General features: G+C 43.5%; 1 protein-coding gene across 5 annotated transcripts in view; it reads left to right on the forward strand.

The window, feature by feature from the left end:
* The window catches only part of PTPRT (protein tyrosine phosphatase receptor type T), a 700,314-nt gene that overhangs the window by 650,463 nt on the left and 30,704 nt on the right, over positions 1 to 19,147 (forward strand). For all 5 annotated transcript variants that reach the window (XM_038750174.1, XM_038750176.1, XM_038750173.1 and 2 more), the window contains 5 exons: positions 8,390 to 8,506; positions 9,692 to 9,846; positions 13,524 to 13,659; positions 17,502 to 17,651; positions 18,593 to 18,766. In XM_038750174.1, the coding sequence (XP_038606102.1) occupies positions 8,390 to 8,506; positions 9,692 to 9,846; positions 13,524 to 13,659; positions 17,502 to 17,651; positions 18,593 to 18,766 (732 nt within the window). The remainder of the gene's footprint in view (positions 1 to 8,389; positions 8,507 to 9,691; positions 9,847 to 13,523; positions 13,660 to 17,501; positions 17,652 to 18,592; positions 18,767 to 19,147) is intronic.

Below are 19,147 nucleotides of genomic sequence, written 5' to 3' on the forward strand. Positions count from 1 at the left end.
CATCTGTAAACTGGGAATTAAACCCTACTCCCAACTACTTAGACTTCGAACCCTATTTGGGACAGGGACTGAATCCGACCTGATTAATTTGTATCTACCAAAGTGCTTAGAACGGTGGTTGGCACATAGTATTATTATTATTATTAATAATAATAATATCATTATTATTGTTTAGTACAGTGCTCTGCAAGCACTAAGTGCTCAATAAATACAACTGATTCATTATTATTATTATTTGTATTAATGTATACTTTCAGTACACTACATGGTAGAACCTGATGGAAGGATGAGGGAATGTCCTCAATATAATGAGCTCATTGCGCACAGGGATTGTCACTGTTTATTGTTATATTGCACTTTTCCGAGTGCTTAGTACAGTGTTCTGCACACAGTTAGCACTTAATTAATACGATTGAATGAATGAATGAATGGATCCATAAATTAGAACAAGTAAATTTGGAGTGGGAAGAAATGGCTTTGCATATGCATGAGATTTAAGTTGTGATGAGGTAGCGTGATGTAGTACAGTTGCAGCTTTACATAATACAATAACAGTGAGTTTCAAGGGCATAAAGCATTCTGCTAGTGGTGAGCCCACCAACATAGAAAAATTCAGTAGTGATGATCTAGAGAAGCAGCGTGGCTCAGTGGAAAGAGCACGGGCTTTGGAGTCAGAGGTCATGGATTCAAATCCTGGCTCCGCCAATTGTCAGCTGTGTGACTTTGTGCAAGTCACTTAACTTCTCTGTGCCTCAGTTACCTCATCTGTAAAATGGGAATTAAGACTGTGAGCCCCACGTGGGACAACCTGATCACCTTGTAACCTCCCCAGTACTTAATAAATGCCATTATTATTATTATTATTATCTCTTCAAGCTAATAACCCTCTCCCCCAACGTAATCATTCCCACAGATTTGTAATTTTCCTGAAGCACAAAGTTCTTCAAGAACACAACTTCTTTATAAGGGAAGAGTCTGGACCAGGTTAATCAGAGGTTTCTTAAAGGCTTGGTTCACTGTTTTAGATTGACTGTCCTGATATTGACCCCACCATCAGCCTTACAGCACTTATTTACATAGCTACAAAATATATAAAATTATCCATTTGTATTATTGTCCTTCTCCCCCGCTAGACTGCTCACTGTGGGCAGGGAACATATCTACAAACTCTGCTGTGCTGTCCTCTCCCAAATGCTTATTACAGTGCTCTGAACACAGTATGTGCTCAATAAATATGATTGATTGACTAACTGTATGCTATGTGTGTTACTGCTTGGCTGTTTAATAAAACAGCTTATAATAAGGGGTCGGCAGTGGGACAGATTAGATTTAGGTATAGTGAGTAAATTGCTGTCAGAGGAGTGAAATATGAGGGCTGGCTTGTGGGGGATCATCAAGATAAAATAGGACAAGGAAAGCTGTTTGGGTGCCTTAAAGCCTATGGTAAGGGGTTTTAGTTTGATGTATAGATGGCTGGGAAACCGTTGGAGTTTTATGAGGAGTGGGGAGAAGAGCACAGAACCTTTTTTTAGAAAAATGAACCAGGTGTCGCAGTGAAATGAATGGACTGGATAGAGAGAGACTGGTGCCAAGGAGGTCAGCAAGGTGGTCAATCAATGGTATTTACTGTGTGCAGAGTTAGGGGAGAGTACAGCACAGTAGTCAAGTAGGGGTAATAATGATGATAATAATAATGGTATTTGTTAAGCACTTACTGTGTGCCAGACATTGTACTAAGCACTGGGGTGGCACAAGCAAATCATGTTGGACACAGTTCCTTTCCCATTTGGGGCTCACAGTCTCAATCCCCATTTTACAGATGAAGCAACTGAGGCACAAAGAAGTGAAATGATATGCCCAAGGTCATGCAACAGACAAGTGGCGGAGCTGGGATTAGAACCCATGACCTCCTGGTTCTCAGGCCCGTGCTGTATCCGTTATGCCATGCTGCTTCTGGTATGATATAAGTGGTTGGACCATCATGGTAAATAATTTGGATGGAGAGGAAGAGGCAGTTTTTAGAGATGTTGTGAAAGAAGAACCAGCAGCATTTGGTGACAGACTGAATATGCAGGATGAATGAGAGAGATGATTGAGGATAATGCTAAAGTTATGGGCTTGTGACACAAGGAAGCATAGTAGAAGCCTACAGTGATGAGAAAAACTGAAAGAGGTTTGGGTGGGAAGCTGAGGAGTCCAGACTAGATAGGAATCCTCTAAGATGTTCACAATTTTCCCCATCGCCTCCCAGTAGCCTTTGCTGCATTGAGAGAGAATGGTCAGTGATGACTGCCCCAGAAATCTATCTTCCAGCTATGCTGCTAGGGCAAGGTGGAAAAAAATGCAGGGAAAGGATACAACATATCCCCTCCAGGGCCAGGAGGGGACTTAGCTTCTTTCTTGTTCACCCTTGAGTGAAGAATCAAAAAGGATATTCCAGGGGCTGCAGATGAGGCCAGAGGAGAGCTACACAAGGTGAGAGCAGCTGTTAACTATCAGCGGCACTGAGCTTAGTTAATAGATGCAGATGACATTTCTGATGGAGCAGTGCTCCTGGAAAGCAGGCTGAACTGAACAAACTAGCAATCTCTAGGGCTCCCAGGGCACAGGAAGCCAGTGCTTTCTCTCTACCTCTGCCCACAGGGCTTGCCTGCTTGTGGATCTGCCTTTGTCTCCTGGATAGCATGTTGATTATCAGCAAATTATCAGGGGGCCACCCTGTTGTGATCGTTGCACACCAGAATGTTCTTCGTAGGCATTTACCATGTTGCCTTGCTTCAGGGTTCACTGACAGCATTTTCTTTTCCCAACTACTCTCCCTTTGCTCTCCACAGAGCAGTTGATTATGTAGTCGGTCTCTATCCAATCTTCCCAAGCGACAGCCTGGCAGAAATCAACCCCTGTGACAAGTTTGCTTTGTCTCATACCATACCGTATACGTGGAGAAGCAGTGTGGCCTAATGGATAGAGCACAGACCTGGGAGTCAGAAGGACATGGGCTGTAATCCCGGCTCCACCACTTGTTTGCTGTGTGACCCTGGGCAAGCCACTTAACTTCTCTGTGCCTCAGTTACCTCATCTGTAAAATGGGGATTAAGACTGTGAGCCCCCCGTGGGACAACCTGATCACCTTGTAACCTCCCCAGTGCTTAGAACAGTGCTTGGCCCATAGTAAGTGCTTAACTAATGCCATAATTATTATTATTATTCATCCCAGATCTGCCACTTGTCTGCTGTGTGACCTTGAGCAAGTCACTTCACTTCTCTGTGCCTCAGTTATCTCATCTGTAAAATGTGGATTAAGACTGTGAGTCCCATATGGGACAGAGACTTTGTTCATCCTGATTTGCTTGTATACATCCCAGCTCTTACTGCAGAGCCTGGCATATAGTAAGTGCTTAGCAAATGCCACAATTATTATTATTATCATTATTAGAGCTTCATCTATGGATGTTTGGTCCTGCTGTTCGGTATTAAATATGGCACCTAAAAAGCCTCAGTTGAATTTTACCAATAATCAAATGTGACAGCATAGCAGATCCAGGCCTTCTATTCATCCTGTGGATTGGGCAGCAATACCAAACAGTAGACTGGAATTTCATTCATTCGATTGTATTTATTGAACACTTACTGTGTGCAGAATACTGTACTAAGCGCTTGAGAAGTACAGGTCAGCAACGTATAGAGACGGTCCCTATCCAACAACAGGCTCACGGTCTAGAAGGGGGAGACAGACAACAAAATGGGGAGGGGGGTTCTAGGAGCAGGAGATGAAGGGGAAAGGGGAGGAAGGGTGGAGACCCCCCCACCCCGGGACTAACTTGAATGTCAGTCTGGAGTATGATGTCTTCCTCTGACTAGATTCTGCCTGTCGGTTTAGTAACAGTATCACTCACTTTCTTAATTCAGTTTCTTTAACTTTTGTTCATTGCCTGATTGAATTTCACGGTCAGCAACCTACTCTGGAACAAAACTCCAGTGCAGATTTTGGTGGTATTCTAATGTTCGGTTGGACCAGTTTTCCTTGGGAAGGTCAGTCTATGACCTCTTTTCCCCTTTGTTTCTATGAAATAATGCTGAATGTGCCAAACAGTGACTGCCAGCAGAATATCACATTGCTGGGACAGTTAGCTCTGTCATCAGCAAAAATTAGTTCTTGAATGACTGCTACAAAGAATCTGGGATAAATCTTCAGCTTACTCATGGAAAAAATCTGAAGAGAATTATCATGAAAAAATCTTGACAGCTTCAAAAAAGATTTAATAATACTGGAACCATACTAAAAGCTGATTTGTGATAAGAAAGGTATCTTAGAAGGCACCACAAATACTATATTGATCAAACAACACATGATAAAATCAACTCAAAATAACTCTGGAGAGTCACTCGTGAGGCTGGAAGGAGCTATGAGCGGTCATCAGGTTCGTGACCCACCAAAAGTATTCCAGGAGAACAGTTGTTACCCTTTTTCTTAAAAATTTCCAGAGAAATAATTCACAACTTGGAATGCTGATCCAATGTTCTCCCAGAGAGTCATTTTGAGGGTTTAGCTTAAATCTTTCCTGTTGAAATTTATCCAAAGGCTTCTTGGGCCTTTTGTCCTAAATTATCAGTGCCTCGGTTTTCAGAAATCGCAGTATCTTGACAGAGATGGGGTACAGTTCCTAGTGATGTTCCCTGAACCCTTCTGATCTTTTAAGTCACTAATATTCTGTCTGCTGTGATTTGTTGAAGTCAGCAACTGCACTGGAAATTGAGACCTCTGGTTTACAGGGATCTGGAATAGAAGAGTCAGATTGACCGAGCTTTTATTCATGTTTGAGAGCTGGGAATTTACTTTCTAGTTGCCACTATCCAGTTTCCCTTCCTTCCTGTGTAGACAATGAACAGTAGGACAGATCTCTGTGGTATCGAGCTATTTCCCCTGAGTACTCTGTATTGAGGGAAAGTCTGTGTACCTTTTGGCCAGTTTCTAATCTCTAACTATACCATATCATACCGAAGAGTCCCCAAAGGCTTGACATTTTTATTGATATTGATTAGAGTGTGAAATTCTTTTTGTTTAGGGCAAAATCCCTATGCTCCATACTTGCAAACACTTCATACAGTCCAGGGCCTTGAATGTAGCTCTAATTCTTGTCCTGGGCATTTTAAAGGAATATTCCCTCCTCTCAAGTATTTCTTTTCTTTGCATGTCAAGTATAAAGCCCTCAGTACTCTTCAGTGATACAATGGTTGTGCTTATGGTTCTAAGTGCTCACCAGTTCTTTGGAGAAGTTTTTTTTTCTGGCCAGGGACATAATCAGTATCAGTATTAACTGGTTTTGGAGCAGAGGGCTGTACTAGGTTCTCGGGAACATACAAAAGAAGTGTAATACCAGCCTCTGAGTGGCTCTCAAAATACTGGAATATCCCTAAACTTTGTTGACCTCTTTTATGTGCCACCATTATAATACTGTATTTGTGTTCTAAAAACTGTCTCATAGCAGTGGGATTAAGACCCAGCTTTGGCTTTTCTGCAAGGTTGCAATAGTCTTTAGAGTCACAGAGCATTTTCACCAAACCAGTCCTTATTACAACTGTTTCCAGAGCATTCAGACCAGCAAGGCTAAAAGCAACTTTTGATTACATCTGATGTTATCTCTCCATTACAACCAAACCGAGCTAATATTAATTGTTAAGCGCTTACTCTGTGCCAAGTACTGTACTAAATGCTGGGGTGGATTATAATATAATCAGATCAGACACAGCCCCTGTCCCATGTGGAGCCCTCAGTCTATGGGAGAGGAGAAAACAGGTATCTGTTACCTATTTTTAAGTATGAGGAAACTGAGGCATAGATAGGGCAGTTTAGTGACTTTTCCAAGCTCATACAGCAGGTAGATGGTAGAGCTGGGATTAGAGCCTAGATCTCCTGACTCCCAGGCCCGTGGTCTTTTCAATAATCATTCAATCATATTTATTGAGCACTTAGGGTGTGCAGAGCACTGTACTAAGCACTTGGGAGAGTACAGTATAATGGAATTGGTAGACACGTTCCCTGCTCACAATGAGCTTTCAGCCTAGAGGGGGAAACAGACATTATTCATTCAATCGTATTTATTGAGCTCTTACCATGAGCAAAGCACTGTACTAAGCGCTTGGTAGAGTACAATATAACAATAAATAGACATAGTCCCTGCCCACAACGAACTTACAACCTAGAGGGAGAGAAATAAATTGCAGATGTGTACTTACATGCTTTTGGGCTGTGGGAGGGGTGAATAAAGCATGCAAATCGAAGTGCTAGATGCAGCACAAGTTTCAAGTCGTGACACCCAATGGGCATTGTCACCAACCTGTTATATCAGTCTGCATTTTGGGAACAAGAGGGGTCACCCCTTTGCTGCTCTTTTCCTTCTATACGCAGTTGCCTTAAACCATGTACTCTCTAGCCTACTCTGCTGCAGCCAGTAAAGGCTGTGGTCATTAAGGGCAAGGGTTTGTGCCTTGATCACATCCTCCAGCATTTCAGAGGGTAATAAAAGGTAGTTTGGGTGACTAAATGGAACTTTCCAGATTTCCAAACAGCAAGAGCCTGTTCACGCTCTGTTTCCCCACCCCATGCTGAAAGATAATGAGTCAGATTCTCCCAATGCTTATGCTACTCCCGAGGAGAATTTTGTGCACTTGTATATGCTTCATTAAGCCGACTTACCTCTTTCAGGCCACTCACGGTTCCATTTTATACAGGGAAAGTAGTTTGAACTCGGGAGACACTCTATCTCAGTTGGGTTGCATAGCTTGGCAACCTCCCAAATCTCAACCAAAGATATGAACGTCTTTGTTGCTTGATTTTCTGGGACTTCTGGCCAGTATGCATCCAGTAGCAGAAAGATTAGAAGAGAACCCACCCATAAAGAGCTTCAGAGAGGTGTGGCAGGAAGAGAGTAAATTCACTGTGGGCAGGAAATGTGTTTGTTATATTGTACTCTCCCAAATGCTTAGTACAGTACGGTACTACTTTGCCCCTCTAATGCTAACCTTCTCACTGTACCTTGACTTTGTCCATCTCGCCACCAACCTCTCTCCCACATCCTGCCTCTGGCCTGTAATGCCAGAGGCATTACATTAATGGATATGTTGCCTCATATCCAATAGACAGTGACTCTCCTCCCACTTCAAAGCCTTATTGAAGGCACATTTCCTCCAATTTAGATTTATTTATTATTTGTAATTTATTTATTTATATTAATATCTGTCTTCCCCCTCTAGATTGTAAGCTCATTGTGGGTTGGGAATGTGTCTGTTATATGGCTATATTGTACTCTCCCAAGCACTTAGTACAGTGCTCTGCACCCAGTAAGCACTCAATAAATAGGATTGACTGACTGGCTGACTGATCAGTGAGTGATCTGGCTGTGGTAACCTCCCCCCACATTCATGATCAATTCTCTGATCCAAGGTCCCTTAATTTGGCTCTCTCTGGTCATCCCAGCCCTAACGTGCACTGCTTCTCCAAATGCCATGCAGCCCCTCCTTCCTATTTGATGGGACCCTCTGGATTGCTGTTAATAATAACAATATTAATAATAATAATGGTTGGGAGACGTGGACTGGACTTTCTTTAGAAAAATGATCTGGACAGTAGAGTGAAGTATGGACTGGATTGGGAGGAGGCAGGGAAGTCAACGAGGAGGCAGAGGGTCAGTGTGTAAAATGATGCATCCTGTCAAATACTCCAGGGTCCCCACCCCACCCCTTTTGCTTTGAGCCCTAGTCTCCACCCAATCTCAGTTTCTCCTCCTTCTCTCATCACCAATGGCCTTATTTTCACTCTTATTTTTTGTTCAAGGTCCCAGGACTTTCTCTTCCTTAATCCTATGGTTTCTCATTTTACACAGTCACTTTCTCTCCTTCCTAATGGGACTACTCTGTCACCAAGAACAGGCAGCCTTATCTTCAGGTGACAAGAGTTAATTGTGTTCTGAGGCTTTTGGAAGGTTCAGGCCTGTGGAATCTGAACAGCATTGCCTGGTGGATAGACCTGAAAGTCAGAAGGACATGAGGTCTAATCCTGGATCTCCACTTAATGCTGTGTGACCTTGGGGAAGTCATTTCACATCTTTGTGTCCCAGTTATCTCATCTGTAAAATGAGGATTAAGATCATGATAGGGACTCTGTACACCCTGATTTATTTGTATCCACCCCTGTGCTTAGTACAGTATCTGGCACCTAGTAAGCACTTACAAGTGCAACAGTAATTATTATTATTACTATTAGAATTGAAATTGCACCAAACGTTTCATTTTGGTTCATTAAAATTTAAGGCTGGAGTCAAGTTGGTTCTCTTCTTAGCAACAGATTTTTCTCGTTCCTCCTTTCATTTCTCTTTCTTTTCTCTTCCAGGTGAAGTGTGTCAGATACTGGCCAGATGACACAGAGGTCTACAGTGATATTAAGGTCACATTAATTGAAACAGAACCATTAGCTGAATATGTCATCCGGACATTTACCGTTCAAAAAGTAAGCTCGTCTCTTTAATAATAATAACAATAATAATAATGGCATTTATTAAGCACTTACTATGTGCAAAGCACTGTTCTAAGCACTGGAGAGGTTACAAGGCGATCAGGTTGTCCCATGGGGGGCTCGCAGTCTTAATCCCAATTTTACAGATGAGGTAACTGAGGCACAGAGAAGTTAAGTGACTTGCCCAAAGTCACACAGCTGACAATTGGCGGAGCCAGAGCTTGAACCCATGACCTCTGACTCCAAAGCCCGTGTTCTTTCCACTAAGCCACACTGCTTCTCTTTACCATCAGTTCCTAGTGTACCGGTCCTAAAGCTCAATTTGGGAGCTATATTGTTGGCAGAATTGTTATTATTGAGGTAGTCTTGGCAGAATCTTTAGAGATAAAATTGACTCTTTGTCAATAAACCTAAGCAGCTGCTGTAAGGCGAACTGAGAGGGTACACACGCAAACTGGAAGGATAGACTAAGTGAATGAAAAACATAGGGCAGCACAGCCTCAAACAGTGCTCTGGAACGGTGGACTGGTGAGATGCTCCACTGCAGTCGACACATCAGCCTGACATGTGGGACTCGGGAGAGGGATGGCTCTTCCAGAGTGAAGGATTAACAAAGATCAGGATGCCGAGAGGCAGGCATGAGAGCAGAGGTGGGCCCACCCATTATTCCAATAATCCTTAATTGCAAAGATTGTGGCAGTGTGTGTTTGTCATACATCAGTTTTTGTCAGCCACATTTGTCCCCTTGGATGGTATCGTATAGTCAGGTACATCACTGTGGAAATCAAAGGACAAGTGTTTATATGTACACACACACACAGAAAAATGCCGACACTTACCCAACCCAGATGTATCTGATAAAGAATGCCCTGAGAAGCCTTAGAAGACTATAGGTCTACATTGCAACATCACATTTTCTGTCTGCCCTGTAGAAGGAAATTCCAAATGGAACACTCCATATTCTCTTTAGGGCTTCCATTATCAGTCAGTTGACTGAATACTGACATTGACATGGAGCAGAGTGAAAGTGTCTGTTCCTTGATTCTTGCACAACCCTGTGGCAACACAGACACCTTGTGGATATCTCTTTTGTTGGAAGCAGCTAGAGGGCTGTAGTACCTGAGCTGAGAGAAGGGAATGGCAGGTGGAAAAAAATTGAGGGTGTGTTTTTCTCCTCAGAAAGGCTATCATGAAATCCGAGAGATTCGACTCTTCCACTTCACCAGCTGGCCTGACCACGGGGTGCCCTGCTACGCCACGGGCCTTCTGGGCTTCGTTCGGCAGGTGAAATTCCTCAATCCGCCTGAGGCGGGGCCTATAGTTGTGCACTGCAGGTAGGTACAATCTCTACATGATTATCTCTCTACTATGCAGCCCCATGTCTCATTCTTCTATGTTTTCTTCACCATGGTTATCTCCATTATCTTCCAGTGTCCATGCATGCACAGTAATAGCCTGCCTTTAATAATAAGAATTATGGTACTTGTTGAGCACTTACTATGTGCCAAGCACTGTTCTAAGCACTAGGGTAGATACAAGTTAATCAGGTTGACTCCAGTCCCTGTCCCTCTTGGGACTCATTCTCTTAATCCCCATTTTACAGATGAGGTAACTGAGGCCCAGAGAAATTAAGTGACTTTCCCCAGGTCCCACAGCAGACATATGGCAGAGCTCAGATTAAAACCCAGGTCCTTCAGGCCCATGCTCTATCCACTAAGCCACGCTTTTCATCCTTTACATCTTACATCACTTCAGCCAGTCAAACTGTCATATTCATTGTGTACCTACTATGTGTGGAGCACTGTACTAAGTGATGAGGACAGTAGAATTGGAGGACGTGAGCCCTGCCACAGGCTAGCTTAGCTCAAGAGCAGATGGTTACTTGTGAATTATTGAAGTCTAAAGCCTCAGTTACTGATTATCTGGATGAGGTGCCTGGAGTTTGGAGTGGGAGGGAAGGGTAGGGTTTCCCTATTCTTACAAGTGTCAGGAGTTTCAGTCAGGTTTTAAGTCTCATAATAAGTTTCAAACAAGTGGGAAGGATAGCAAAAAATATTCTTCGATCCCTGATCAACAACTGGGGCCTTTTATTAGGCAAAGATGACCAGCAGGGTAATTCGGCATCGAGTCACACTCTCTCATGACCCATCCTCCAGCTCCAGGAAACTTTGGGGTTAATGGTTGCTGTCTGGTGGCCTACTCGGGGGATATTGTTGGGGAGGGCCCAGGAGAGCCTTCCTGGCAGCTTTTCGCCTACTTGCCTTCAAATTCCAATGAAAAACCCACAGGTTTCTTCCTGGTTGGGAGCAGAGTGGAAGGAGTAGGACAGCAATCCAGACCCAGGCTTCCAGCTCCAGGAAATCTAGGGGTAAATGGGTGGTCTCCAGGAAGCTGAGGGGCAGCAGCCCTGTGGCAGAGCAGACAGGATCCCTGAACCTCTCTACTTCCTTTCCCTGCCTCACCCTCTCTTCTCTAGGAATGCCACAATTGAAAAAGGGAAGAGCTTCATTGTAAAAATACCTCCAAAGTGATCAATTTCAGGAAGTTTGCCAAATGTGGCTAGCCGACCATAAAGTCTAATTACATGACACCAGGAATTCCTCAGCACACAGATTCTTCCTGGAAGCTCCCTATCAGGCTCACCTTCTGAACCCATACCCTCCCCTAATTAGATAGTGTTACCTGACGCCTCTTAGGGAGACCCTGGTGAAGGGAACAAATCAAGGCTTCATCCAGCCTACTGTTTTGTGTCTGACAGAGCCACAGAAAAATTGTGAGAACTGCATAATGGTTACTCCCCTTGCCCTCTATCCAACTTCCCCAACTTTTCCATCTAATAATAATAATAAAGGTGTTTATTAAGTGCTTACTGTGTTCCAGGCACTGTACTAAGTGCTGGGATAGATAGAAGATAATTAGTGTGGACATAATCCCTGTCCCACATGAGACTTAAGAGTCTAAGTAGAAGAAACTAATCCCCATTTTACCCATAAGGAAACTGAGGCACAATCAATCGATCAATCATATTTATTGAGCAGAGCACTGTACTAAGCGCTTGGGAAGTACAAGCTGGCAACATATAGAGACAGTCCCTACCCAACAGTGGGCTCACAGTCTAGAAGGGGGAGACAGAGAACAAAACCAAACATACTAACAAAATAAAATAAATAGAATAGATAGGTACAAGTAAAATAAATAAATAAATAAATAGAGTAATAAATATATACAAACATATATACATATATAAAGGTGCTGTGGGGAAGGGAAGGAGGTAAGATGGGGGGATGGAGATGGGGACGAGGGGGAGAGGAAGGAAGGGGCTCAGTCTGGGAAGGCCTCCTGGAGGAGATGAGCTCTCAGTAGGGCCTTGAAGGGAGGAAGAGAGCTAGCTTGGCGGATAGGCAGAGGGAGGGCATTCCAGGCCCGGGGGAGGACGTGGGCCGGGTGTCGATGGTGGGACAGGCGAGAACGAGGCATGGTGAGGAGATTAGCGGCAGAGGAGCGGAGGGTGCGGGCTGGGCTGTAGGAGGAGAGAGGGCACAGAGAATTTAAGTGACTTGTTCAAAGTCAAACAGCAGGCAAGTAATGGAGCTAGGACTAGAATCCAAGTCCTCTGATTTTCAAGCCATGCTGCAGCCCACCATAACCATACCTCCATTCAATGGATTCATTATGGACTTCTTACCCATTAATTTATTCGAACTCCTCTCGAGCTTATTGATATTTTCTGGCTGCACAACTTCCTGTGGAAACACGTTCCATACTCCCCATCTGCTGGGTGAAAAAAATGTTGCATTTTGTTGGTTTTGAATCTTACCACCTTCACCTTGAGCAGGTGCCCCCTCCCCTACCCCCACCCCCATTCTGGTGTTGTGAGATTTGGTGAAGAAATGCTATTTTTCTATGAGCTGTTGTTATCTTTACTGTTTTAATGAGTGGCTCTAGGTTGTAATTACTGATCCTCTTTCCAAAAGCCTCTCTGGATATCACAGTTCGATATCTGTGCACAGGCTCTCTAATATAGGAGGCCTTTAAGCCAGCAGTAAATCTCTTTGTTAATGTATGGAGAGGTAAAGGAATAGAAATTGTCATCTTCTCTTCGAATGGCACATACGAGAAGTATCTTATTCTGAGGATTAGCTTTTGATGAACTTGCCCATTAATTCATGATCAGTAAAATTTCCTAGTATGACTTTTATAACTGGACTCTGATTCTCCTCGGAACCTGCACATCACGTCCACTGCTTTCTCCACTTTTCCCAGTCTGCTTCCTATTCACTTTGGCTTTAACTGCCATTTCAATCTCAAGATCCAGCTAATTCTCCAAGAGGAGCATTGTCTTGTTGAGGAAAATATAATTAAAATGTATTTAAACCTGTTTCTATCTTTAACTGTTCTCAAAATTTTAAACCAAAAGTATTTTTAGAGGAAGGTGTCCTCGGATTTTTTATTTATTACAATTTAACCATCAATATGCAGATGTTCAAAATGCTTACATTTAGAGACAGATGTTCAAAATGCTTACATTTAAGAGATCTTTGGAGTGTTTTGATTATTTTTAGCATGAGAGGTTGCATTTTGAACTTTGACAAATGGAGATATAATTATTCCCAGCTTATTAAGGTGTGTTGAACAAGATTGCAGGATGACAGAAGGAGGATTTTAAATACAATTTAGATCTTTTAAATCCCAACCCAGATGTCTCTCCAGTGGAATGCACTTCCTTTCTGAATGTCTAAATGGTGCTCGTGTGTGCTCTTTGTCTCCTTCACACACTCTCCCTTTCTCTCCCTCTACATCCTTTTTCTCTCCTTTTTTCCCTCCATGGCATGAGGTCTCCAACTTCACCTCCACACAGACCACCTTGTCTTTGATGCCATCTACACTTGTCAGAGCTTTCTTTCTGCTAAGTGGCAGATGGATGTCTCCAGAGGCTTCCCAGCTGATAGCCTTTGATCCAATAGTTCCGCTTCTTTGAACTCATTGATGATGCCTTGTCCTTTCTTTTTAGCGCTGGTGCAGGAAGAACGGGTTGTTTTATTGCCATAGACATCATGCTCGATATGGCAGAGAATGAAGGCGTGGTAGACATCTTCAACTGTGTACGAGAGCTGCGGTCCCAAAGAGTCAACCTGGTGCAGACCGAGGTAAAGGCCGGTGGGTCAGAGCTCTTACCCACATCTAACCATTTGAATAGAGAAGCAGTGTGGCCTAATGGATAGAGCATGAACCTGGGAGTCAGAAGGTCCTGAGTTCTAATTCCGCCCTGCCACTTGTCTGCTGTGTGACCTTGAGCAAGTCACTTCACTTCTCTGTGCCTCAGTTCCCTCATCTGTAAAATGGGGATGAAGACTGTGATCCTTATGTGGGAGAGGGGCTGTGTCAAACCTGATTATCTTATATCTACCCTAACTCTTAGAACAGTGTCTGGCACATAGTAAGTGCTTAACAAATACCACAATTATTATTATTATTAATATACAGAATGTGTTGTTATGACTTGCTGGAGTAGTTGTAATAAATCTGACACAAAAGAAGTTTTGTAATCTGGTAATCAAACCAGAATAATCAGTGGTTTTTATTGAGCACTTACTGGGACTAGATCACTGTACTAGAACCTTGGGAGAGTACAGTACAACAGAGTTGGTAGACATGTTAGCTACATGTTAGCCACAAGGAGCTTATAGTCAAGAAGAGGAGACAAACATTTTTGTTTGTCTGTTAATGGTACTTGTTTAGCACTGGATAGGGTGAGGGAATTCCAGGCCAGAGCCAGGATGTGGGCAAGGAGTTGTTGGCGAGATCGACATACTTTGTAGGCTGGCATTAGAGAAGCCAAGTGTTTGGGTTGGGGTGTAGTGGGAAATCAGGGAAGTAAGGTAGGAAGGGGTAAGCTGATTTAGTGCTTTAAAATAAATGAGAAGGAGTTGATGTTTCATGTGGAGGTACATGGGCAAGCACTGGAGGTTCTTGTGGAGTGGAGAAACATGGACTGAATATTTTTTTAGAGAAATAATCTGGGCAGCAGAGTGAAGTGTAGATTGAAGTGGGGAAATATAAGAGGCAGGGAGGACAACAAGGAGGTTGCTGTCGTAGTCAAAGTGGGATGTAATAAGTGGCTGTCAGCACAATAATAGTAGTTTGGATGGAGAGGAAAGGGCAGACTTTAATGATACTATGAAGACAAACTGACGAATTTGGTGACAGATTGAATATGCGGGTTGAAAGGGAATGATAAATTGAAGATAACACCATGGTTATGGTTTGTGAGGCAGGGAGGGTGGAGGTGTTGTCTACGGCAATGGGAAAGTCAGGGGATGGTAAGGATTTTTGAGGAAAATGAGTTCTGTTTTGGACATGTTAAGTTTGAGGTGTTGGTGGGATAACCAAGTAGAGATTTCTTGAAGGCAGGAGTAAATTCAAGATTGCAGAGCAGGAGAGAGATCAGGGGTGGAGATGTGAATTGGGAATTAACCCATCAGTGGTATTTACTGAGTGTTAACTTTGGACAGAGAACTTGACTAAGTGCTTGGTAGAATACAGTACAGTTGGTAGACACCACCCCTACCCTCAAGGAGCTTACACTCTACGAAGACAGACATTAAAATACATTATGGTTAAGGGAAATAAGCTTCAAGGCTCTCCATCACCTCGCCCCCTCCTACCTCACCTCCCTTCTCTCCCTCTACAGCCCACCCCGCACCCTCCACTCCTCTGCCGCTAATCTCCTCACCGTGCCTCGTTCTCACCTGTCCCGCCATCAACCCCCAGCCCATGTCATCCCCTGGGGCTTGGAATGCCCTCCCTCTGCCCATCTGCCAAGCTAGCTCTCTTCCTCCCTTCAAGGCCCTACTGAGAGCTCATCTCCTCCAGGAGGCCTTCCAAGACTGAGCCCCTTCCTTCCTCTCCCCCCTCCATCCCCATCTTACCTCCTTCCCTTCCCCACAGCACCTGTATATATGTATATATGCTTGTACATATTTATTTATTTATTTATTTTACTTGTACCTATCTATTCTATTTATTTTATTTTGTTAGTATGTTTGGTTTTGTTCTCTGTCTCCCCCTTTTAGACTGTGAGCCCACTGTTGGGTAGGGACTGTCTCTATATGTTGCCAACTTGTACTTCCCAAGCGCTTAGTACAGTCCTCTGCACACAGTAAGCGCTCAATAAATATGCTTGATTGATTGATTGAGTCAGTGCTAACTGTGTGCAGAAGACTCTACTGTTTGGGAGAGCACAGTATAACAGAGTTGGTAGACAAGTTCCCTGCCCACAAAAAGCTTACAGTCTAGGAGCGAGTGCAAGGATATGAACATGAGTGCTGCGTGTCAGTGGGAGAGTGGGGTGAGTATCTAAGTGATTTAGCCGGTGGGACAAAGAACAGGGAAGAGGCAGTAAGGAAGGAAAATAGGGTTACAGGATGAGAACTTAGTCCGGGAAGGCTAATATTGGTTCATACTATGTACGTAAAATAGGTGGACCATGTGTTTGGGTGGTGATACATAGAGAGTAATATAATAATATATTACCTAATAATAGTGGTAATAATAAATGTGGTATTTGATAAGCCCTTAACAATGTACCAAACACTGTAATAAGTGCTGGGGTAGACACAAAACATAATCAGGTTGAATACAGTCCCTCTACTACATGAAGCTCACAGTCTATGTAGGAGGGAGAACAGGTATTGAATCCCCATTTTACAGATGAGTAAATGAAGGTGCAGAGAAGCTAAATGACTTGCCCCCAGCCATACTGCAGACAAGTGGCAGAGACAGGATTAGAACCCAGATCCCCTGACTCCTACGCCCATGACCTTTCTAATAGGCTGCGCTGCTTCTCAAGCATAAAGTATAGTGCTAAGTGGGTGCTCAGTAAATGTTATCACTACTACTACCTACAGAGTTGGGAGAATCATCTTAACAAAGTTGAGACATCACTGATTCCATGGCAAGAAGTAATTCAGGTATTAGAATCCAATGCCCGGGAAGAGTTCATTCAATATGAGACTGATTCTCCCCTTATATCGGAACCCAAAAAATAGAGGAACTAGCCCTGCCTGGATTCCCCCAACAAGTTTGAACCCACGCCTGCTCTAGTTTATCCCAGGCCTGCCCCAATCCAAGCTAGTCCTAGCTTCCATCCCAAATAAGTCCTGAACTGGCCTAGAAATGAGCCAAAGGAAACTAGAAATGGGTCCTGCCTTATCCAGGGATTTTGGCTCACCTGCACTGGGACTGTTGAGTTAGAGTAAGTGCCAGCAGTCCAGGGGACAACTGTCGAAAGGTGAAAATTCCAGTAATGCTACTCTCTTTCAGCCTGGCAAACCCAAAATGGGGGGTGGGAAAGTTGCAGGGAGCAAGGGAATGATCTGAGCTCAAATGGACTGGATTAGGTTCAGGCCTGACCCTACCTAGCCTCTACAAAGCTCTATTTCCTGGAATAGAGTTGGGCACTTTGGGATTGCAGAAATACTTTTGAGATACGAGAAGATTATTTAGTAAAATGATCCAGTACTTTACTAAAATTGTCTAATTTCCTCGAAGAGGCCAGAGGGTGAGCAATTTATTCCCAGAATGGGGTCATCTGGATGGAGCAGAACATATTATTTCTGTGTGGGATGGGTATAATTTTTAAAATGAAATTGTCAGTAGAAAAATCTGGGTTTTGCCTGAATCACCACAGAGTGAAATAACATTGGAAATTTGATCCTGTGGTTATCAGGATGGGCTCTGAGGTAGGGATTCCTAGGAAATATTAGCTTGGCAATAATGACAATGGAGACTGGCAACAAAATGGGGATTTTCTACTTTCAGACCTCCTTTCCTCCCCACCAATCTCTTGCAGTCTCAGTGACGAGGTACACATTTCCTGAAAGATGCAGTATGCAATGGAAGCAAATTCAAAAGGGGAAATTCTCACTGCCAACTTGAAACTTCTTCCAGAAGTAACAAATCCTCTGTACATTGTCTTGTTACTTTGCAGGAACAGTATGTCTTTGTCCATGATGCCATCCTAGAGGCTTGTCTTTGTGGTAATACGGCTATTCCAGTGTGTGAGTTCAGATCTATATATTATAACATCAGCAGACTGGATCCACAGACCAATTCCAGCCAGATAAAAGATGAATTTCAGGTAAAAGGCAAATGTTACTTTTCGTACTAAGACCAAATACCAAGTTAACTTTCAGCTTTCTGGTGATGCCGAGTGGGCTAATTAATTTTTAAAAATCAATTTAAGGTTTGCAGAAGAGATGATATGTAGGACTGTATGCAGTGAGCCAGGTGTGCAGTTTTCAGACTTACAAGGTAGTACTGGTAATTGGAAGTGGTATCATTCATCTGCTCTAAATAGCATAGAGAATATCCCCAGCCACTGTGCCAGGTTAGAAAATTTGCCACCTCTTTTTGTAGCAAAACTCTATTTTTATTACAGTTTAAATGAAAGAATAAAACATAGATGAATAGACATGAGGTTATTCCAAAGCAGCTTTGTGGGTATTCAATGTTGGGAATTATGAAGACATAAAAATCATTTTATGTAAAGAAAAAGAAATGGGAAAGATTTCCTTCCCCCAAAAAGTATTTTCCTCAGGATCAAAAGAAGGGGTTGGGGGGGGGGGGTCTCTGTCACCTGCAGGGCCTGACTCTGGGGCTTGGGGGCATGGCAGCTGAAATCTGGATGGGGGTGGGAGGGTTGCAGAGTGGCTCGGACTCCGTGCGATTGTCTTAGCTCAGACCGAGACCCTGAGAATTCAGTCATGATGCAGTTTCAAGCCCATTTAAATTATTAATAGGTATGAAATCACAGTATTCTGATTAGCATCCAAATTAGAGTTTATCCCACCCAGGATTTATCCAGATGTCTACTGCGCAGGATAACATAGTTGGAAATTCTCTTGGACAAGGTTAAGGCAATGTTGCTTTCCTCCTCTCTCCCATTTCAACACAATGAAGTTGAAATCTGAGGAACTAAAGGAAATGCAGGGTGTTGGACATCCGTGCCCCTGTGCAGCGATGCCTTGTGGTGGCAGATTTTAAACTGTGATATTTTCCGGGCTTGTGTTCACTCTGCAGACCCTCAACATCGTGACCCCTCGGGTCAGACCGGAAGACTGCAGCATAGGCCTCTTGCCAAGAAATCACGACAAGAACCGCCTCATGGATGTTCTGCCCCTGGACCGGTGCCTGCCCTTCCTCATCTCTGTAGATGGCGAATCAAGCAACTACATCAATGCGGCGCTCATGGATGTAAGTACAATCTTGGGCATGGTATCTCCACAAACCCCCTCCCCCAGATCTCTCCTCCCCACCCCACCTCTCTTTCTTTAGGCCCAGGTGCCCTTCATCAGAGTTCTAGAGCTGGGAGGGACACCAGGGGTTCATATGGTCCAGTCCAATGCCTTCAGGCAGGTGAACAACCAAACCACTTAGGGCAACTAAAACACTGTCTCTCGAGATGGTGCTTCCACAGCTTCCATGTACTAAGTCTCCCTCACAGATAGAACCAGTGGACCTGGTTGTTTTTGTCTGCTAAGTGAGAAGAACCTTCACTAAGATACGAACCTTGGGTCTTGTTCTCCAAGAGCCAGCAGATCAGGGATGGTAGTTAATGCCTTAAAACAGGAATTA

This window comes from Tachyglossus aculeatus, chromosome 8 (assembly GCF_015852505.1).
Source record: "Tachyglossus aculeatus isolate mTacAcu1 chromosome 8, mTacAcu1.pri, whole genome shotgun sequence".
In the NCBI taxonomy this organism is placed as follows: domain Eukaryota; kingdom Metazoa; phylum Chordata; class Mammalia; order Monotremata; family Tachyglossidae; genus Tachyglossus; species Tachyglossus aculeatus.